The sequence below is a fragment of the Tiliqua scincoides genome, chromosome 2 (assembly GCF_035046505.1).
Source record: "Tiliqua scincoides isolate rTilSci1 chromosome 2, rTilSci1.hap2, whole genome shotgun sequence".
NCBI lineage: Eukaryota > Metazoa > Chordata > Lepidosauria > Squamata > Scincidae > Tiliqua > Tiliqua scincoides.
In genome coordinates, this window is record NC_089822.1 from 139,994,994 (window position 1) to 140,018,042 (window position 23,049).

Below are 23,049 nucleotides of genomic sequence, written 5' to 3' on the forward strand. Positions count from 1 at the left end.
TCTTGGGGGGGCCCTGTGGGCAAAAGGCAAAAGGCAAATGGCATTCTTCTCCCATGCTTTCGAAAGAGTGAGTCAGCTCCTCTTCCATAGTGCCCCAGAATCAAGCTGACCTTCCATAGCCCTAGAAGCCAGGTGGCAGTTGGAGGAATGGATGGCAAAATGTGCCTTGACCCCCATTCCCTTTGTATCTTTATAAGGTGGAGCATCAGAAGCTGCTAACCCATGTGCACCTCTGCTACCCCCTGCTCCAGCTGGCCACCTCCTTTCCTGTCATTTGAAAAAAGTAGCAGGGCAAAGCAGGGGAGGAATGGAGTGGCTGCTGTCTCTGTACTTTTCCCCTACCTTACCCTACCGTTCTCTTCAAATGGCAGGAGTGTGAGAGGCTGGCTGAGACAGGCGACAGCTATGGGGATGTGTGCGGGTGGTAAGAGTAGCAGAGGAAGTGCTGCCACTGCTGCTGTGAAGATAATAGGGCGGGGGGGGGGGGTAACTACGCACGGCACATACAATTTTAAGAGAAATAAATCTGGGCAGGAACACTAGATCTGTTTGGCCAAAGGAAGACTTTGGCCAGAATGGATGGATGACCATCCTCTTTCATCACCATTGCACAGTTACAGGTTGTGAAATACAGGAAGACTTGCATCTGTTCCTGCTACCTCCTCCTAGTAAGACTCCTCACTGAACTCTGGGCCTCTGATTGGTTTTCTGGGCAATGGTGGTGAGGGCAATGATGGTGAGCAGTGGAATTTGTAAAATGGTGCCACGGAAAAATAAATGGTCCATTGCTGCCTCTATTCCCTGGTAAAGCCAACCAGAGACCCAGGGCCCAATGGGGAGACTCACCAGAAGGCAGTAAGGAGCGGGAGGTGGTGGCAGCAGCAGAACATCCTCTTGCTTTCCCTGGTGCTATCTAACCAATCTAGGATATCCCAGTTCCCAAGATAACATTTAGGGGCAGGACATCGGGGAAGTGCAACATGGCACTGGCGGAGGAAGAAAGTACTGTAGTATGCTGCTCCCAACAGTCATCAGTCATAGACCCTGACTTACTGGATGGTGGTGAGGAGCAGTAGCAGCAGCAGCTGCAGCTGCAGGCCTTCATTGCTTCAGGGTTGGCTAAGCATAAATGTGGGTGCTTGCATAGGCATGGGTCCCCAGCTCAGACTCCAACTATGTAGCCAGCTCTGGATCAGAGAGAGCCAAAGATCTCAGGGTTGTCAAACCTAAGGCCCACAGGCCCACAGAAGCTCTTTGTCTAGCCCATGTGATAATTGGGCTCTCCCTGCACCACCATCAGCTGTTCTCAACTGCTAAGCTGTGAAGTGACACATAAGCAGAAGTGGCAGTACTGAAAGGGTGGCGCTGGGAGAGCCTAATTGGCAGAGTGCCTCTCAGCTGCTGCCCTACAAAGTGATGCCTTGGCAGAAGCGTGATGGTTGGATTCTTCCGTATCTTGAAAAATATGATCAAGACTTGCATATTTTCTCTTGTGTCATTTACAGCTAATGAATTCCTAGGTGAGAAAAAGGTGCTGGTCATCAACTGCTTAATGATGTCACTTCCTGCTTAATGACAGCACCTCTGACCCTCAGCAGGCAATATGAATGCTATTGAACCAGATGTATGAAACATGTTTGACATCCCTGATTTTGCTCTTCCACAACCTATTTCACTGCCAGAGTTCACTTCTACAGTAGGTGAAGAGAGAGAAGTGGTGGTTGAGCCTTGGACATCAAATATCTGCCAATCTCTGATGAATCAGAAGTGGGGTATGAATGAAATTGTATGCACGTTTAATAATAAACGCAACTGAAATAAACGCAACTGATAATAAACACAACTGAAATAGTGGGACTTACTTTTGGGTATACATGCATAGGATCAGGATGCAGGGGGTGTGGGAAAAGTGCTCCGAATATACTCAGAGGGACTATATTATTATTAAATCATCCAGGGGAATCCTCCTATTTGTCCCACTGTAGTCATATTTGTGGTTGGCTGGGACCTGGGAAAGATCCTTCTCTGCAGTCATGTCCAGGTGCTAGAACTCCTGCTCGAGGGATATCCACTGATGGCCTTTTGCCAAGTCCTTTTTGTTACAGTGGGCTTTTAATTTGTCGCTATATCTCATGCTGTTTTTATTCTCCTGCTCTTTATTGTATTAGGGTTGTTTTATCTTTAATGCAGTGTGGTTTTAGTTATTTGGTTTTTCTTTTTAATGCTTTTATGGGGGGGAACGTATGACTGGCCTTTGCAATTATTTGATTTTTGTAAGCTATCTTGAGCACCATTTTGATATGGTACTAAGTTGGGGTATAAATGTCTATAATAAAGGGCACAATCCTAACCAGGTCTACTCAGAAGTAAGTCCTATTATGTTAAGTGGGTGTTACTCCCAGGAAAGTGAGGTTAGGATTGCAGCCAAAGTAAATAAATATTATGTGCCAAGGCAGAACCCATTGAAACAGGCTTGGGAATTTGACTCTGTGGTATGTAACTTAAACATTTCTATTTTGTTTGAAACAAATATTTTGGATAAGAGAGACTATTAGTAGGGGTAGGATCCTGTACTTAGAAGCCTCATCTTGGGGAAGGTAGAACCACACTCAAAGCTATTTGTATTTTGAATAAGAAAGCCTGCCTAGCTAAGCAGCTAGAGCAGCTATTTTCAACTTTTTAATCTAAGGGCTTACTGACAAGGCACACCATAAGTTTTTTTGGCAATTGACAAGGTGCACCATGCTGCTAGTGGAGGGTCCACACACTCCCAATGCCCCTATTAAGAAATGACCTTCCCCCAAACTTCTGTGACACACCTGCATACCATTCACACCACACCAATGCGCCATGGCACACTGGCTGAAAATAGCTGAGCTAGAGGTTCTAGCTCTGTGAGACCAACTGGACACCACCCTAAGGGAGCAATCCTAACCAACTTTCCAGTACAGGCATAGCTGTGCCAGTGGGGCATGTGTTGCATCCTGCAGTTCGAGGGCAGTCATGGAGGCCTCCTCAAGGCAAGGCAATGTTTGTTCCCTTACCTCAGAGTTGCATTACCCTTATGTCAGTGCTGGAAAATTGGTTAGGATTGCGCCCTAACATAAACAGGGCACATCTAGAGCATTGTCTCCTCTGTGCCACCCAACCTGGACAGCCTTGACAAATATTAGCACACCATACTGACTTTTCTTCGTATGTTAATGAAATGCATCACAGGATACCAATTCAGAATGTGAACATGCACAGGAATATCCTTGATTTAAAAACTACCACTATATTTCCATCAGATTTAAAGAACAATTGAAATAGCTGCTGAAAATAAATGGGTGGCAACACTGGGAAAGTATTAATCTCTTTTTGCCACCAGATAAGTGTGATCCCTTAAAGCACTCTTAGGGCACAATCTGAGCACAGCATGCCAGCCCAGCACTGGCATGCACTGTCTCAAACATGCCATACGGCATACCTGTGACAGTGTCTGCCAGTTCAGCGCTGGAGCAGGCTCAGCATGACCCTGCGCTGAGCCAATGTTGGCAGCAGACAGAGGACCACCACCCAGAGTTCCAGGTGAGCCTGAGTGGGGGAGGGCAGGAGAAGGTGTGGTGGGGGGAGGGAGTGGGGTGGGAGCAGGCGGAGATGGCAGCAGGCCCTGCTGCCATATCCTGACCCCCCTCCAGGCCCAGGAGACCCAACACGGGTCTCGTGGAATCTGCGCCTGCTCAGTAGTGGGTGCAGATCCACGGAAACCAATTGGGGCTGCCTGGTCGCTACAAGGGGTAAGCTCCCTTACTCCAAGTAGCCCCAGCAGTGCTTCCCAGCCCCTTGGGATGCAAGGTAGCCATTTCGGCACTGCTGCAGCCCTGGGTGCTGGGAAGTTCAGGATTGGGCTGCCCGGCTGCACTCCTATGCAAATCCCCAGGTGAGACCCACTGAACACCGTGGGTTTATTTCTGAGTACATCTACCTATTACCTGGCCTCAGACAATGTGAACAGGAAGCAGTAAGAGACCACACAGGGAACTTGGTAAGCACATCAGAAAAGCAGTTCATTCTATTCTGCTCTTTCATCCACAAGTACTGAGCAAGGGGATGCGAGTGTAACCAATCATATACACCACATTAAGGAACAATCATAAGGAAAGGCAGCTGACTTAGAAATAAAAAACTCACCACTTTCTCCTGTTGTACTGAATCCAGCACTTTGAGTTCTAATTCTGGCTTTATGTGGGAAGATGCTGTGTGCCTTCTGAAAGCAGGAAGACAGTTGATTTTCCTCCTTGTTTTGACTTCTCTAGCATTTTACTGAAAAAGTAGGTGAAAATATTCATTACAGGCTTTTGATATGCATGTTGTCTACATAAGGCTAGATAAGGCTACATAAGGTTAGTCCCGGGTAGATGGGACTTGTCAGCCTGGGAAGGCAGCTCATCTAAGAGAAGGAAACTCTGACCTCAAACCTCCACTACCTTGTGGCTATATCCAGTTGTGGGAAAGGCTTCAGGAGTCAACCTTGAGGCAAAATCCAGAGCCGGAGTCCTTGAGGCAGTTTGCGGCTGTACACAGTCACGCTCTGGCAACTCCTACGACGTCGCTGGAACCAACCATATTGGCTTCTGGGGGAGAGGTAGCGGCTGTGGTGCATGTCGGCACCAACGACGTGGGCAAGTGTAGCTGGGAGGTCCTGGAGGCCAAATTTAGGCTTTTAGGCAGGAAGCTGAAAGCCAGGACCTCAAAGGTAGCGTTCTCTGAAGTGCTACCTGTTCCACGCGCAGGGCCAGCTAGGCAGGCGAAGATCAGGGGTCTCAATGCGTGGATGAGACGGTGGTGTAGGGAGGAGGGGTTTAGATTCGTTAGGCACTGGGGAACGTTTTGGGACAAGCGGGGCCTGTACAAGAGGGACGGGCTCCATTTGAACCAGAATGGAATCAGACTGCTGGCGCATAACATTAAAAAGGTGGCAGAGCAGCTTTTAAACTGACCCCTGGGGGAAGGCCGACAGGAGCCGAGGGGCATCCGGTTCGGGACTCCTCATCCCTATGGGATGAGGATGGGGAGGTTAGAGAACAACAAGACAAAGGCAGGGTAGGAGAAGAAATTGGGAAAGGTAGGGAGATGGGATGTGATAGACGGTTTGGCACAATGAGAGGATGCAGGGACAAAGGAGCGAATAAGCAGCCCATCCTGGGGCATTCCGTGTATAAATGCTTTTATGCGAATGCCCGAAGTCTACGAGCAAAGGTGGGAGAACTGGAATGTCTGGTGACAAGGGAAAATATTGACATAGTGGGCATAACGGAAACCTGGTGGAATGCGGAGAATCAGTGGGATACCGCAATCCCGGGCTATAAACTCTACAGGAGGGACAGGCAGGGGCGTGTTGGAGGTGGGGTGGCCCTTTATGTTAAGGAAGGGATAGAATCCAGCAAAGTAGAGATTGAAGGTGGGTCCGACTCCACCGTAGAATCTCTGTGGGTTAAATTACCAGGCTTGTGCAGCGATGTAATACTGGGGGCGTGCTATCGTCCTCCAGACCAGAAATCTGATGGGGACCTTGAAATGAGGAAACAGATCAGGGAGGTGACAAGGAAGGACAGGGTTGTAATCATGGGGGACTTCAATTATCCTCATATTGACTGGGTCAATTTGTGTTCTGGTCACGATAAGGAAACCGGATTTCTTGACGTGCTAAATGACTGTGGCTTAGATCAGCTAGTCACGGAGCCCACCAGAGGACAGGTGACTCTGGATTTAATTTTGTGCGGTACGCAGGACCTGGTTAGAGATGTAAATGTTACTGAGCCATTGGGGAACAGTGATCATGCTGCGATCCGTTTTGATGTGCACGTTGGGGGAAGAATACCAGGCAAATCTCTAACAAAAACCCTTGACTTCCGACGGGCGGACTTCCCTCAAATGAGGAGGCTGGTTAGAAGGAGGTTGAAAGGGAGGGTAAAAAGAGTCCAGTCTCTCCAGAGTGCATGGAGGCTGCTTAAAACAACAGTAATAGAGGCCCAGCAGAGGTGTATACCGCAAAGAAAGAAGGGTTCCACTAAATCCAGGAGAGTGCCCGCATGGCTAACCAGCCAAGTTAGAGAGGCTGTGAAGGGCAAGGAAGCTTCCTTCCGTAAATGGAAGTCTTGCCCTAATGAAGAGAATAAAAAGGAACATAAACTGTGGCAAAAGAAATGTAAGAAGGTGATAGGGGAGGCCAAGCGAGACTATGAGGAACGCATGGCCGGCAACATTAAGGGGAATAATAAAAGCTTCTTCAAATATGTTAGAAGCAGGAAACCCGCCAGAGAAGCGGTTGGCCCTCTGGATGGTGAGGGAGGGAAAGGGGAGATAAAAGGAGACTTAGAGATGGCAGAGAAATTAAATGAGTTCTTTGCATCTGTCTTCACGGCAGAAGACCTTGGGCAGATACCGCTGCCCGAACGGCCCCTCCTGACCGAGGAGTTAAGTCAGATAGAGGTTAAAAGAGAAGATGTTTCAGACCCCACTGATAAATTAAAGATCAATAAGTCACCGGGCCCTGATGGCATACACCCAAGGGTCATTAAGGAATTGAAGAATGAAGTTGCAGATCTCTTGACTAAGGTATGCAACTTGTCCCTCAAAACGGCCACGTTACCAGAAGATTGGAGGATAGCAAATGTCACGCCTATTTTTAAAAAGGGAAAGAGGGGGGACCCGGGAAACTATAGGCCGGTCAGCCTAACATCTATACCGGGTAAGATGGTGGAATGCCTCATCAAAGATAGGATCTCAAAACACATAGACAAACAGGCCTTGCTGAGGGAGAGTCAGCATGGCTTCTGTAAGGGTAAGTCTTGCCTCACCAACCTTATAGAATTCTTTGAAAAGGTCAACAGGCATGTGGATGTGGGAGAACCCATGGACATTATATATCTGGACTTTCAGAAGGCGTTTGACACGGTCCCTCACCAAAGGCTACTGAAAAAACTCCACAGTCAGGGAATTAGAGGACAGGTCCTCTCGTGGATTGAGAACTGGTTGGAGGCCAGGAAGCAGAGAGTGGGTGTCAATGGGCAATTTTCACAATGGAGAGAGGTGAAAAGCGGTGTGCCCCAAGGATCTGTCCTGGGACCGGTGCTTTTCAACCTCTTCATAAATGACCTGGAGACAGGGTTGAGCAGTGAAGTGGCTAAGTTTGCAGACGACACCAAACTTTTCCAGTGGTAAAGACCAGAAGTGATTGTGAGGAGCTCCAGAAGGATCTCTCCAGACTGGCAGAATGGGCAGCAAAATGGCAGATGCGCTTCAATGTCAGTAAGTGTAAAGTCATGCACATTGGGGCAAAAAATCAAAACTTTAGATATAGGCTGATGGGTTCTGAGCTGTCTGTGACAGATCAGGAGAGAGATCTTGGGGTGGTGGTGGACAGGTCGATGAAAGTGTCGACCCAATGTGCGGCAGCAGTGAAGAAGGCCAATTCTATGCTTGGGATCATTAGGAAGGGTATTGAGAACAAAACGGTTAGTATTATAATGCCGTTGTACAAATCTATGGTAAGGCTACACCTGGAGTATTGTGTCCAGTTCTGGTCGCCGCATCTCAAAAAAGACATAGTGGAAATGGAAAAGGTGCAAAAGAGAGCGACTAAGATGATTACGGGGCTGGGGCACCTTCCTTATGAGGAAAGGCTACGGCGTTTGGGCCTCTTCAGCCTAGAAAAGAGACACTTGAGGGGGGACATGATTGAGACATACAAAATTATGCAGGGGATGGACAGAGTGGATAGGGAGATGCTCTTTACACTCTCACATAATACCAGAACCAGGGGACATCCACTAAAATTGAGTGTTGGGCGGGTTAGGACAGACAAAAGAAAATATTTCTTTACTCAGCGCGTGGTCGGTCTGTGGAATTCCTTGCCACAGGATGTGGTGCTGGCGTCTAGCCTAGACGCCTTTAAAAGGGGATTGGATGAGTTTCTGGAGGAAAAATCCATTATGGGGTACAAGCCATGATGTGTATGCGCAACCTCCTGATTTTAGGAATGGGTTAAGTCAGAATGCCAGATGTAGGGGAGAGCACCAGGATGAGGTCTCTTGTTATCTGGTGTGCTCCCTGGGGCATTTGGTGGGCTGCTGTGAGATACAGGAAGCTGGACTAGATGGGCCTATGGCCTGATCCAGTGGGGCTGTTCTTATGTTCTTATGTTCTTATGTTCTGCCTTTCCATTGGACCATTTCAGCGACGTGGAGAGGGGGGATTTGCTGCATGGATAACAGCCTATCCTCCATACCTTCTTTACCCAGGCGTCACACACTGGAGAGGACACTCCAACTTCGCCATACGGCGTCGGCACAACATGGGAAGCAGCAGTTTACTGGTTATAAGTCTTCGCTTGATTGGCGTAGAGCGTGACGCCAGGGGCTGCTTCCGACGGTGGGAGAGATCATTGCATCTCATTGGGCAGCTACCGCCCGCCTTAAGCTGGGCAGTACCCAGCCAGTAAGGTGTTGCCTTGCCACGGTCCATTAACCTCACGGGGTATGTGGGATTTAGGGTGAAAACTGACAAGCGGATCGACAACTCTGCACCATACAACAGAAAACAGAAAACTCCTGCCCTAAAGCTGGGCACCTGGAACGTTAGGACAATGACAACTGGCTTCTCTGAAGACCTGAAAGAAATAGACGACGCACACAAAACAGCTGTCATCAACATGGAGCTCAGACTAAAGATGACATCATCGGCCTTCAAGAGACGAGGCTGCCGGATTTCAGATCTGTCAAGGAGAAAAATTTTGTCATTTTTCTGGCAGGGAAAACCACCAAACGAAACCAGGGAACATGGCATTGGTTTTGCAGTCAGAAATACCCTGCTGGAATCCATCATCCCACCTACTGTGGGAAGTGAAAGAATTTTGTCCCTGCAGCTCCAGTCATCAGCAGGACCTGTCACTCTCATCAGTGCATATGCACCGACTCTGTCGTCTCCATCAGAAGCCAAAGACAAATTCTACGATGACCTGGCCACCACTATCAAGAAGATCCCCGTAAAAGAGCCATTGTTCATCTTCGGCGATTTCAATGCTAGAGTTGGTGCTGATCACAGTTCGTGGCCCACTTGCTTAGGTCAGTTCGGCACTGGGAAGATGAACGAAAATGGCCAATGCCTGCTAGAGTTTTGCTGTCATCACAGTCTCTGTGTCAGCAACACGTTCTTCAACACAAAAGCCCCAACATAAAGTCTCTTGGAGACACCCAATATCAAAGCACTGGCACCAGCTCGACCTGTTTCTTGCCAGACGCCCTAGCCTTCCCAACATCAAGATCACACGCAGTTATCAGGGTGCTGCCTGCGACACTGACCACTCCCTGGTGTGCAGCAAAGTGAAACTGCTAACTAAGCAACTGTATCACACGAAAAAGGAAGGAAGACCTCACATTGGCACCAGCAAGACCCAGGATCAGAGAAAAGTGGAGGAATTTGCACAAGCACCTGAGGAATCTCTTCCAGGCCCGGCCGATGCAAACGCATCCAACAGATGGGATCATTTCAAGAATGCTGTTTACAACACCGCCTTGTCCATATTCAGCAAGAAGACCAACAAGATGGCAGACTGGTTTGAAGCCCACTCTGAGGAATTACATCCAGTCACTGAGGAAAAGAGGAGAGCTCAAGCAGTATACAAGGCCTGTCCCAGTGAGTGCAACCTGCAGGTCCTCTGAGATGCTCGCAGCAAAGTCCAGCAGACTGCCAGGAGATGTGTTAACGACTACTGGCTCCAGCTCTGTTCCCAGATACAGATAGCAGCTGACACGGGCAACATCAAGGGGATGTATGATGGTGTCAAGCAGGCCCTAGGTCCAACACAGAAGAAAATTGCCCCTCTGAAATCTCTGCAGGCGAGGTCATCCAGGATCAGGCGCAGCAGATGGAACGCTTGGGTGCAGCACTACTCTGAGCTATATTCCAGAGAAAATGTAGTCACCGAAGAAGCACTGGACAACATTGAGTGCCTGCCTGTGCTGGAGGAGCTTGACAGTGAACCAACCCTAGAAGAACTTCATGTGGCCCTGGACTCCCTTGCCTTTGGCAAGGCACCTGGAAAAGACAGCATCCCTGTTGAAGTCCTAAAGTGTTGCAAAGAGATCATCGTCACTGAGCTGCATGAAATCCTCTGTCTCTGCTGGAAAGAAGGTGGAGTACCTCAAGACATGAGGGATGCCAACATCATCACGCTGTACAAGAACAAAGGCGACATGGGTGACTGCAACAACTACCGTGGCATCTCTCTCCTTAGCGTTGTAGGAAAGTGGTTTGCCTGAGTTGCATTAAAGAGGCTTCAGGTACTTGCAGAGAGCGTCTATCCAGAATCACAGTGCGGATTCCGAGCTAACAGGTCCACCACTGATATGGTATTCTCCCTTAGACAACTGCAGGAGAAATGCAGGGAACAACGGCAGCCAGTCTTCATAGCCTTCATAGATCTCATGAAGGCTTTCGACCTGGTCAGCAGGGACGGCCTCTTCAAGATTCTCCCCAAGATCGGATGTCCACCCAGGCTCCTCAGCATCATCAGGTCTTTTCGTAAGTACATGAAGGGCACTGTTGTCTTTGATGGCTCCACATCAGACCCCTTTGACATCCAAAGCGGAGTGAAGCAGGGCTGTGTTCTTACGCCAACCTTGTTTGGGATTTTCTTTGCTGTCCTGCTGAAGTAGGCCTTTGGAACTGCAACAGAAGGCATCTATCTCTGGACCAGAATCAGATGGAAAGTTCTTCAACCTCTCCAGACTGAGAGCAAAGTCCAAAGTCCAGCTGAAAAGTCTGTGTGACTTCCTCTTTGCTGACGATGCAGCTGTCACCACCCACTCTGCCAAAGATCTCCAGCAGCTCATGATTCGTTTTAGCAAGGCCTGTCAAGATTTTGGACTGATGATCAGCCTGAAGAAAACACAGGTCATGGTTCAGGATGTGGACTCACCTCCCTGCATTACAATCTCTGCGCATGAACTGGAGGTTGTCCATGACTTTGTGTGCCTTGGCTCAACAATCTCTGACACTCTTTCTCTCGATACTGAGCTAAACAAATGCATCGGTAAAGCAGCTACCACGTTTTCCAGACTCACAGTCTGGTCCAACAAGAAGCTGACGGAACATACCAAGATCCAGGTCTACAGAGCTTGTGTCCTGAGTACACTTCTGTACTGCAGCGAGTCATGGACTCTTCGCTCACAACAGGAGAGGAAACTGAATGCTTTCCACATGCGCTGCCTCCGACACATCCTCGGCATCACCTGGCAGGACAAAGTTCCAAACAACACAGTCCTGGAATGAGCTGGAATCCCTAGTGTGTATGCACTGCTGAAACAGAGACGCCTGCATTGGCTCGGTCATGTCGTGAGAATGGATGATGGCTGGATCCCAAAGGATCTCCTCTATGGAGAACTCGTGCAGGGAAAGCGCCCTACAGGTAGACCACAGCTGCGATACAAGGACATCTGCAAGAGGGATCTGAAGGCCTTAGGAATGGACCTCAACAGGTGTGAAACCCTGGCCTCTGAGCGGCCCGCTTGGAGGCAGGCTGTGCAGCAGGCCTCTTCCAGTTTGAAGAGACACTTGGCCAACAGACTGATGTAAAGAGGCAAAGAAGGAAGGCCCGTAGCCAGGGAGACAGACCAGGGACAGACTGCACTTGCTCCCAGTGTGGAAGGGATTGTCACTCCCGAATTGGCCTTTTCAGCCACACTAGACGCTGTTCCAGAACCACCATTCAGAGCGCAATACCATAGTCTTTCGAGACTGAAGGTTGCCAACTACTACATAAGGCTAACAGTATAGCAATGCCGGCTGATTGGCCATTAAAAACGCTTGTTAAAACTTGTCAGAATCTTACAGTGTCACAACTGATATGAGCATCTGGGCAAAGCTGAAACCCTCTGCGTGACCCATAGCTGTGAGGCTGAAAGCAGGACAAAAAGAAAGAAAGCAGTTCAGCGTACAGCATAACAATAGAATTCCAGAGGTTTTCTGCTTTCTGTTTTCTCCTCCCTAAAAATACAAACATTTTGAGTTGCAACCTCCAAAATGTTTTAAACTCTGAGATAAGTTTGTGTGCGGCATTACATGATTAATCTAACCATAAGGACAGAAAAGAATGTTCTGTTTCTGAAAAAGATCCCTAAATAGATTGAGTGGGCAAATAATAGTCCAAATAATGTGATCCTTAGAACAATTAACATTATGGACTGTCAAAAGTATTCAGACCAAAGTAATGAATGCAGCCCATGGCAGGCAAGCAAAGCACAGACCTACCAGAACATTGCACAGCAGATCTGGAATGCACATCAAAATGCAACCTGACATGTTCTTTGTTCTTTCTCCCTTCAGAAAAATCTACTTTAAATGCTTCCCATGTGCCTTTTTTGTAAGCTTATCATCTGAACAGATTAGAGAAAATTAGGAATAAAGGATCCATTACAAATTTGTAAGGAGACCAAGGCTACAATCCTATCCACACTTACTTGGGAGTAAGCCCAATTGACTGTAAGGAGACTTACTTCTGAGTAGAGCTGCATAGGCTTGGGCTCCAAGAATCTGATGCTATATATGGGGATAATCAGAGGGAGACCTATTACTATCCCGCATGCCCTGTTGTTGCTACTGCACTCTTTTCATCACATATTTGCTTAAGAGCAATTTGCCATTAAACAAATATACTAAGTACCATACATGTCTTTGATCCTCATGGTACAAGTTTTTGTAAATTACCTCACTAATGCTGCTAGCTGCTATCAAAACATGGAACAACATCCACAAAAAATAAATGTAAATCTAACGTGAAATCTCAGGGAAGAGGGTTATCTGTGTAATAATAATCTGTTTGATCAGTGTGCAAAGGAATTACTTGAATGTTTGTTTAGAAATAAACCCCACTGATTTTTTTCCCCATGTAATTGTGCATATGATTGTAGCTCTAGAGGTAATTTAAATATACTGAACCACATTATAAGAACTCTACTACCACCTCTTGTTTTTCTTCTCAAAATGGGGGGTTACTGTCTCTTGCATTTCTTTAGGAAAAATAGTCACTATTTCACATGGTCAAGCAGGTTATATCTCCCAACCTTCCTGAACCTGCTGGCATGCAAAAAATGTTCTCAACTTGGTTTCTGGGGGATATAGTAATAGTATGTTCACTGATCATATTTTACATGTGGCAGAGAAGAGTCCTGTAATATTCCTTAGTAGCTGCAGAAGTAATGAGCATGAGATTTCTGTAGGATTTGTTATCATCCTGACATAACTGACAGCCCAATCCTATGCATGTCTACTCAGAAGCAAGTCCCATTAGAGTCAATGGGGCTTACTCCCAGGAAAGTGTGGATAGGATTGGGCTGTGAGTCCAGAAAATTCACTCTTGTTTTTTCCTCTTCAAGATGGCTACCTGCTACTGATTCTGAATCTGTTTTTATGAGTCATAATTGCCTATTTTTCATACTCAATAAAAATGAACTGCTTCTTGGTTACCTCAGGTTTTAACACCTGTAGACACTCAATTTTCTGTAACTGATTTATGTGATAGGGGTTGGCATGACTGGAAATTTGCCCTTAAACTTTAGCCAAATGAAGTCCCAATTTTCTTTACCTTTAGGGGTTTATCTATCATAGGCATGTGTCACTGGGAGATTATGGAGGCTTTTAATTCCGTTTCAGTACTGAACCCATTAGCTACAATGTGTCAAAACATTTCATACATTTTTGATAATTTGTACATGTAAACAGAAACATTTCTACTACAGTATTTGTCCCCATCAAGACAAGCCACATAATGTTATCATTTGTTCAATACCTGCCAAATTCCACCCCTTGTAAGCTATTTTGTCTTCCATTCCTCTATTAGAAGACTGGTCACTTACTCAAAGAATGAACCTACTGCCCCAACATTTGGGAATAGTGATTACAGTAGTTTTTATACTGGATGACAAATTCTGAATAATCACCATGCCAAAAGAAAATCACACTGGCTTCCAGAATAATGTCAAGCTCCATACTTATCAATTTCAGTTTACTTAGGCCAATTATTTCCATTACCCTTGGAACAGCAGTAAGCTGATAGGAACTTAGATTTCTCACTTCTAGGTTTACTGGTCAAGGTGATGGCTTTAATCTATTACCTTTCAGGGCTTAGATTGAAAAGACCCATTTCTTTGCAATATCTCATAATGACCTCTTAGATCACCTTTTAGGCCACAATCCCATCAGCTCCAGAAATGATAACCCAATCCTAACCACCCCTCCCCCATTGCACCACTGCAGTGGAGTCAGTGCAAGCATCTTATGGGGGAAGTTGGAAGGCTGGAGGTCTTCTTCAGGTAAGGTGGCATTTATTCCCCTGCCTTAGGAAAAGCCCCAGCTGCCACAACAGGTCTACTCAGACCTGCTTGAGCTAAGTAGCTGGCACAAGTCCAAGTAGATCTGTGCTGGTAGATCCAGCCTGGAAAAGGGGATAAGTTATGGTATGCACAGTTGCTGTCTATCTCAACCCCTCACAGGCCTGATCTGCCCACTCCCATCCCATTCTGCCTCCACCCTGCTCAGCGTGGAACTCGCCTTCCACAGCTCCTGCTGCTGACAGTGCAGGCTGATGCAGGCTCTCGAGCCAGTTCTGGCAACTGCTGTGTTGTTCTGAATCGCTTTATGAAACTTTTATGATGGCTAGCACTGGTGCAGCACATGCAGTACCAGACTGTGCAGCCCACATAAGTATGTACAGGTCCAGCCTATTTATACACGGATTTTTTATACACGGATTTGACTCAACACAAATGGCCCCTGCAAATGAGAAGGAATGTGCTAATCCCTGGAGAAGGGGAAAATGCATCCCTTTAAAATCAGTTTTAAAAACTGAACAATCCTTTAACAGCCTCCTTAATGAGAGAGAGAGAGAGAGAGGGCAGCAGGCTAACAATCCATCAATCCTTCTCTCTCCTGCTGACCCCTCCCTTCCCCCAGTGAAAGAAAGGTGATTATTTTGCATTGGTGAAGGGAGGGGCTAAATGAAGTGCTGATGGATTGTCTTCTTAATGACTCTTATCTTCGAGTCAAAAGGTCAGCTAGGTTGTTTTTCAATCACTGGAGCAAAGAAACTTTGTTTTTTAAATTGATTTGCTATTTTTTGTTATCCAGGTGAGTGCTTGGAAGGAACCCAGGAGAATAATTATTCTCAACCTTTAATTGCTGCTTTTTGTGAGGAAACTAAAGGGAGAGGTTTGCTAGGGAGACCTTTGCACAGGCTTAGGGTGAAGGAGCTTGGAAGCTCCCAAGAGGCAGGGAAGCAAAGGGGAAGGGAGTCCAGTAAGAACAGAGGGTAGGTGCTGGATTGATAAAAACAGGACTCTTAGGGAAAATAAGTGAACTACTAAGTACTGAGAAAAGAGGATGCAAAAGAAATGACCATAAGAAGCAGAGAGACAAAAAAAAAAAATCACAAAGCCTAAACTATATGTATAGTTAACAGGAATGGGGCAGAGGAGAAAGCAAACACTACAATATATTTATAAAGTTTTTTTGAAGTGTACACTATCTTGTTCGTAGAACTGAAGTTACACTCTCATGAGACCATGTAGCTCCCATGTTAGGTTTGTTATGGTTTTTTAAAATTAAACAGTTGGCACAGTCTGAATTTATTCAAAGGGGAGGAAGCCTCCAAGAGAATGCTTGAGCTATGACACCACTCATAATAAACTTTAAATGTACTACCCCTTTTTTACACCTGACTAATCACAACAGAATAAGAATGTGCATTTATTTAAAAAATGAAGAAAGACAATATTATTCATTTTTTTTTATTTGGATTGCCATTCTTCCCAGTCCTCAGTGTTGACTCACATTATTATAGCACTGTGCATGTCCATGAGCCTTAATGCCTCAGTAATACCAACAAAGACCACGTAGACCCAGGAGAATCAAGGTACTACAAGAAAAAAATAATCTCATGTTAGTAATTCTGAAATATTGCCTATAAACCATTACTTGCGCTACTTTTCAAAGATGCAAAAGAGATTAAGCATTTTGGGCATTTATTCAATGTGCTATATCATTATGCTAAGCATTAGTGCTGTGAGGTCTGTTTTATACAGTACATACAGCAGAATGAGGCACTAGATTGCTGCAGTGACAGGAACCACATTTTTGAATGCTCCTCTACACTGAAAATAAGCTGCAAATGGAAAACCAATGCAAAAGGCAAAAGGGGTTGGCTAGCACTTTACAGCCCAATCCTGAGCTGCCCAGCACCCAGAGGAGCAGTGGTGCTGAAATGGCTGCTGCTGCATCCTATGGCTACTGGGCAGCCACCAGTGGCTATTTAGCCAGCACAGAGTAAACCAGCCCATGTTGGGCTGGAAGGCCCAATACAAGGCTCTGGATCCCACTCCCTCCTCCACCCTGGAATGCCTCACCCACACTTCAACTTAACATTTTGCCATCCAGTGTTTGCGCAGAGCTCCAGCTGGCGTGCAACCAGCTTCTGCCAGGCACTGGTTCAGTGCTAGCTCGTGCTGAGCTGGGCCTGGCCCTGGCCCAGCTGTAAGTGTGCAGGTATGTCTTACAGCACATTTGTGGCACTGAACGCTAGTGTAGGCCTGACAAGATCAGGTCCTAAGGGCACAATCCTAACCAGGTCTGCTCAGAAGTAAGTCCTATTGTGTTCAATGGGACTTACACCCAGGAAAGTGAGGTTAGGATTGCAGCCTTACAGCCCAATCCTATCCACACTTTCCTGGGTGTAAGCCCCATTGAATCTAATGGGACTTAATTCTGAGTAAACATGCATAGGATTGGGTTGCCAATCTCTTATGTACTAATCCAGGGGTCTCCAAACTTTTTGGCCAGAGGGCCACATGAAATGTCTGGCACAGTGCTGAGGGCCAGAAACAAATTTAAATATAAAATTTAAATAAATAAATTAGAGATGGAACTAAGATGAATGAGTAAATGAACAAGTGGGCTCATTCACTCAGCCTCTCAGGCCCTCAGAACACCCTCCAGATGCAATCAGAGCACAGCTCTGGTCATGTTCAGTTGAGTGGGCCAGAGGCTTTCAGGGGACAAGAGGCTGGCCACGGGCCACATCGAGGCTCGCTGAGGGCCGCATCTGGCCCCTGGGTCGGGGTTTGGAGACTCCCTGTACTATCTATGGGTAGAGGTGTGTGTTTCTGGTAAAATAGGATTACAGCCTTACTGTCCGCTTGGAGGCAGGCTGTGCAGCATGGCCTTTCCCAGTTTGAAGAGACACTTGGCCAGCAGTCTGAGGCAAAGAGGCAAAGAAGAAAGGCCCATAGCCAGGGAGACAGACCAGGAACAGACTGCACTTGTTCCCAGTGTGGAAGGGATTGTCACTCCCGAATTGGCCTTTTCAGCCACACTAGACGCTGTTCCAGAACCACCATTTAGAGCGCGATTCCAGTCTTTCGAGACTGAAGGTTGCCAATACTTACTGAACACAATGGGCTTACTTCTGAGTAAACTCTGTCCGCTGAGCTAAGCCTGTTACTGCTTGCTTGTCATATTGCATTGCTGGTCTCGCTGCCAGGCAGTGGGGATCTGGGGGGGCGGGTGCTGTGAATACCAATGGACACTACCTCAAATACCAATGGTGGTACAAGTACCATTGGTTGAGGAACAATGGGCTAGTAGGATTGTCCTCCCTGAGGTGCTAGCTTTCTGCCTGAGAGAATATTTTCTCCCCTTTGATGGAGCCTCATGGCCTGGTTCTGGTGTGACCCCCTCCCCAGCTCCTATGCGCTCAAGTTCCAGCTTAACAGCAACATGGTCTAAGGACCAAATCCTATGTCTGTCTACTCAGAAATAAGTCCCATTAGTCAATGGGGCTTACTCCCAGGAAAGTATGGAAAGGACTGCAGCCTCAGAGCCCCATCCTCTGCAGATCTACTCAGAAGTAAGTTCCATTAGAGTCAATGGGGCTTACTCCCAGGTAAATGTGCAGAGTTGCAGCCTTGGGCTGCAATCCTATCCATACTTACCTGAGAGTAAGCCCCACTGACTGTAATGGGATTTACTTCTGAGTAGATACGCACAGGATTGGGTTGTTAGAATCCAATCCTACGACTGTCTACTCAGAAGTGTCCTACTGCAGTTAATGGGCTTATTCCCAGGAAGGTGTGCACAGGATCGCCCCTCAGAGCGCAATGCAACGCACGTCTACTCAGAAGGAAGTCCCACTGTAGCCAGTGGGCTTACTCCCAGGTAGGCGCGCGTGCCATCCTCATCAGGGCACGCGCCTGCCCTCTCAGAGTCGTTGGGCGAGTGGAACAGGAGAGCGCGTTCTCTCCCCATGATGCACCGCGGCGGCGGCAAAGCGCAGGCGTTGGGGGGAGGGAGCGCGGCGCCGCTTTCCCGCGAATTCAGTTCAAAGGGAGGAGGGGGGAGGGGGCAGGAGCGCTCCCAGCGGCGAAGCGCGCGGAACAACCAAACTCTGGCAGGATGGTTCTTGTGTCGGCGTAGGCGGGGCTTGCCGGCGGCCAATGAGGCGGCACGGCGCCATCGCGGGAACCAATGGGCGCGCGGCGGAGGGGGCGGGAGCGGCGCCGCCGCCGTCGGGTTTGGCTGGGCACAGAGGGCGCCTGAGGAGAACGGAGCGGGGAGACTTGGAGGAGTTGAGCGCGGCACTTCCACTTCCTCCTCCTCGCTCGCTCGCCCACCTCACCTCGCCTCGCGCCCCTTCACCCCCAGTCCCCGTCGGCTCCGTCCCCGTCACGCTCCGACCCGGCGGCGGCGAGGCCCTCATGGCTCCTCAGAAGCACGGCGGTGGCGCGGGGCCCAGCTCGGGTGCGCCCAGTGGAGGCGGCGGTGCCGTCGCTGCCACCGCCACGGGCGGAGGAGGCGCGGGAGGCGGCGCCGGCGGGGGGTTCGGCGGCTCTACCTCCGCGGCCGCCCCTGGTGGCAAATCCGGGGGCGCTGCCGGGGGTGGCGGCGGGAGCGGCTATTCTGGCGGCGGGGGCGGCGGCGGGGGCTCCTCGGCGTCTTCGGCGGCGGCCGCCTCGGCTGCGGCCCTCCCGCCGGTGAAGAAGCCGAAGATGGAACAGATCCAGGCCGACCACGAGCTCTTCCTCCAGGCCTTCGAGAGTGAGTGGGGTGCTGGGGGGGGGGCGAAGGGCTGCAACTCCCCGCCAGCCTTCCCTTCCCGCTCCACCCCGCTTTTCTGGGGCCGAAGCGGGTGGGCGGAGAGGAGGCTGCAATCCTGTCCGCACTTACCTGGAAGTACTCCCGTTGACTGTAATGGGAGTTTCTTCTGAGTAGACACACGTGGGATTGGGCTCTAAGGGGCAGTCATGCACACTTACCTGGGAGTAAGCCCCACTGACTGTAATGGGGTTTACTTCCGAGTAGACAGACAGAGGGTTGGGCTGTAAGGCTGCAATCCTAGCCACCCTTTCCTGGGAGCAGGCCCCACCGCCTACAGTGGGACTTCTGAGTAGACGTGCATCGGATTCGGCTCGAAGTCGTCTCAGTCACTCATGGAAAGGCAGGCCAACTTTCCTTCGTCTGTGTCTGTGTGTGTGAGAGAGTCGGTCTTTCTCGGGTGTTTTGGGCGGGAGGTGCGGGACTCTAGAGGCAGAGCTGTTGCTTTAGGGTTGTCAGCTCGAGGGGCCCCCCATAGGGATATCCGCTCCCTGCTGATTCCTTAATGAGGCAGTGCTACACACGTCCACCCCAGAGCTTTTTAGGGACAACGAAATTGCGCATCTCCATAGGGTTTGTGTTGAGAGAGAGAGGGCGCGGAGGGTTTGTAAAGTGATATGTTGTTTCGAACATTTTGTTCCCTGCCCTTGAGAGCTCCTTCAGGAGCAGGAATAAAAGAATTGTGGGAACCTGGTCTCCTAAAGCAGTCCCAGTGCTTGCCTCACAAAATAACACTTTTCTAAAAGCCCAATTATCACACTGTAGCATTATCCACAGTACCGCTGTGGGTAATAGACCACTGTAGTACAGCATACTTGCTCCAGGTTTAAGGCATAACCAGTGCTTTATCATACTTACCTGTTTAGGACACATCACACACTTCATGTTTAAAATTGCCTCATAAAGAATGAATGCATTGACATGGGTTGGAGAGCTTGTGAAGGCAAAACAGTGTAGATGCAGCCCAAAGTCTGATGTGTGCTCACCATCTGTATAAATGTAACCGTGTGCTTTATGTTTTGCTTATTTTAAGGACTTTTAAACTTGAAAGGGTTTACAGTTCAGTTCCAGCAGAATGATTTATGAATAAGTTCTGCAGTTAACAAACTGTTTTGAAAAATGAGCAGAGAAGTTAGCTCCACAACGCTTGTGTCTTTTCATGACACTTGTAGAACAAAGTTGTCAATAATATTAATGGCATATGCTGTTGGAATTTTAAAGTTGAATGGGAGTGAAGGACAATTGACATCAATTTTTCTATTTTGTGTTTTAGTCAATATTCTAGTATTCTGAAGCATTTTCTTCTGTTGTGGTTAGACTTTAAGAGGGTGAAGCTTTTATAAAACGTTTAAGTCTAAGCTGTTATGCTGGAATAATAAGGCCATTTCTTCCCTAATGTGTAGTACTTCACCATTTTACCAGTGGTGACTGGGAATGCCACACAGCAACCGTCAATTTGTTATAGGTGGCAGTTACACGATTATGGTTTGAGAGTGCTTGCCCATCTTGGTATAATCAAGATATTTGTGTACTAAACATATATGATATGAATGGGGAATGTTGTATATTCAAAACTCCATCTTACCTGTAGAAAAACTAGTCAACTGGCAAATAGGCTGCTTTCTAAAAGTGTTCTATTTTCTCTCACAGAACCAACACAGATATATAGATTTCTACGTACCCGCAATCTTATAGCTGTGAGTAATAGTTCATTTTTGTCATCATCATCATCCTTTATTTACGGTCACAGACCCAACATTCATTTTTGTCTTAACTTTCAGAGAAAGCTCTCTAAGAATGTCTAACATTTTTTCTCTTCTATTTCAGCCAATATTCTTGCACAGAACTCTCACTTATATGTCCCACAGGAACTCCCGAACAAATATCAAAAGGTAACTTTATTCATTCAAAAATGTTATCACTTTAGTATTCTGGTCTTGTTGCCCAAAACAAATTAGATACTTGCATGTAACAGCTCATGTGAAATATGAATTATAATTATTTTTGTAATTGGGACCAAAATTCTTATAGCCATATTCATTTGGTGGTGAACCTGATGACTTGATGATTAATGAATATATAATGGGGGCTTTACAGTCATGCTTGTTTGAATTGCTACTTGATATGGTTTCTAGTATGAGGTTGGAGTAGCAGTTTTTTGTAGACATACTGTCTTAATGATCAGCAATGAAAAAACATTGACAAGTGCGTGAGGAAAGATACAAAGATTACTTTGCACAAATAACAAATTAATATGCTTCAGAACCAATTGTCTTGTAGCTTATTAACTTTAAATACTGCATGTTATTTACTGTTATAAGCTAATGATGTTACAGCAAAGGCAATAATACTATTTTTCAGCTCAGTGTTACTAATGTTCCTGCCTCATTACTAATGTTCCTGCCTCATTACTGTAAGCTGAGTTTCTAAGTATAAACTATAAACAATGCTGGGCAAACTAAAAATGGAATTCCTAACTCTTGGTGTTTGTAAACTGGAAAACTTGAAATAACTAATACATTTTAAAATCTGTCTTTATTTTGAGGCCTTCCTACATGCTATATAATATGTTTATCTGAGACAATCTATCAGGAATAATTAAATATTATTTACATTAATAATAAGCTAAGATGGTGGTTTCCAAATTGTGTGCTGTGGTGGACTTGCATGGGTGCTGCTGGTGCCAAGGGATATTTTCCCAGAGGTACCAGATGCACGTCTCTAAAACAGTGACAGAACTGTAGGGGCACCATGAAGTAATTGGTTCAGCATGAAGGGTGCCATGAACAGAGTAAGTTTTTGGAAACAACTGAATAAGAATATAAGAAAAGCCCTGCTGGATCAGACCTATCTTGACCAGCACTGACCTGTCTTGACCAATTGCCTCTGAGAATCCATGAGCAGGAGAGAGAGGCATATTTCTCTCTGGCTGTTGCCTCCCTGGAATTACATTGTGGTATCCACAGGGTTCTGTTCCTGGACACCCCCCCCCTGCAGATAGCAAATTCCACAGATAAAATGGGGGGGCCACAACAGCAAACCAGAGGGGCCTCTCTGAAGCGTTGGTTGGGGGGGCCTCTGAGGTGCTTGGAGGCTGTGAAAGACTTACCTGCACTTCAGAGCACCTCCTGGATGAGATCAGAAGGCACTTCAGTCATGTCTGGGAGGTCCTTTAGGCCTTATAGATGTGGGTTTGGCACCCACATTGAGTGAAATCTGCAGGTGAAAAACCTGCAGATAAGGAGCGCCCACTGTAGTATTCAGAGGCATACTACTGCCTGGAAGTAGCTATTATGACTTGTAACCATTGATGGATGTGTTCTCCATGACTTTGCCCAATTCCTTTTTCAAGTTATCTAGTGTGGTCACCACATTTTATGGCAACAGACTAATTATGTACTGTACGAAGTACCTTTTTTGTGCCTTTAATCTCTTATCAGTCAGTTTCACTGAATGGCCCCAGTTCTCATCTTGTGAGAAAGGGAGAAATACTTATTTCTCTACCATGCATGATTTTATAAGTCTCAATCATGATCTTTTCCCCTCCATTTGGCTTTTCTCCCAAGTTTAATAATCCTCAGTATTCTGACTTTTTGTCATGAGGGAGGTGGCGTGGTCCTCTGATCATTTTGGTTGCACTGTTTTGCTCTTTTCTAGCTCTGCAATATTATTTTAGTATTTATATACTGTCTTTCTTGAAGACTGGTAGACGTGAGACACATGGACTCAATGCAGTTTACATAGGCAGACTGACCATAAACCCCATTTTTTCAAATTTGGCTTTTACAAAGGTTATTCTATGAGTGAAACTCATAGGATCCTCTGTTTCTCCATGTTTCCCTTCATGGAGCAATTGTTGTCCTC

General features: G+C 47.0%; 1 protein-coding gene across 2 annotated transcripts in view; it reads left to right on the forward strand.

Annotated features, from left to right (window-relative positions):
* The first annotated feature begins 18,635 nt into the window (after window positions 1–18,635).
* Window positions 18,636–23,049, forward strand: part of SUZ12 (SUZ12 polycomb repressive complex 2 subunit) — a 56,474-nt gene continuing 52,060 nt past the window's right edge. The window contains exons 1-4 of one of the 2 annotated variants that reach the window (XM_066617625.1): window positions 18,636–18,840; window positions 18,886–19,128; window positions 20,836–20,882; window positions 21,013–21,077. In XM_066617625.1, the coding sequence (XP_066473722.1) occupies window positions 18,789–18,840; window positions 18,886–19,128; window positions 20,836–20,882; window positions 21,013–21,077 (407 nt within the window). In that variant the 5' untranslated portion in view covers window positions 18,636–18,788. Of the gene's footprint in view, window positions 19,129–20,835; window positions 20,883–21,012; window positions 21,078–23,049 lie in introns of both variants that reach the window. The other variant, XM_066617624.1, reaches the window with a different exon arrangement.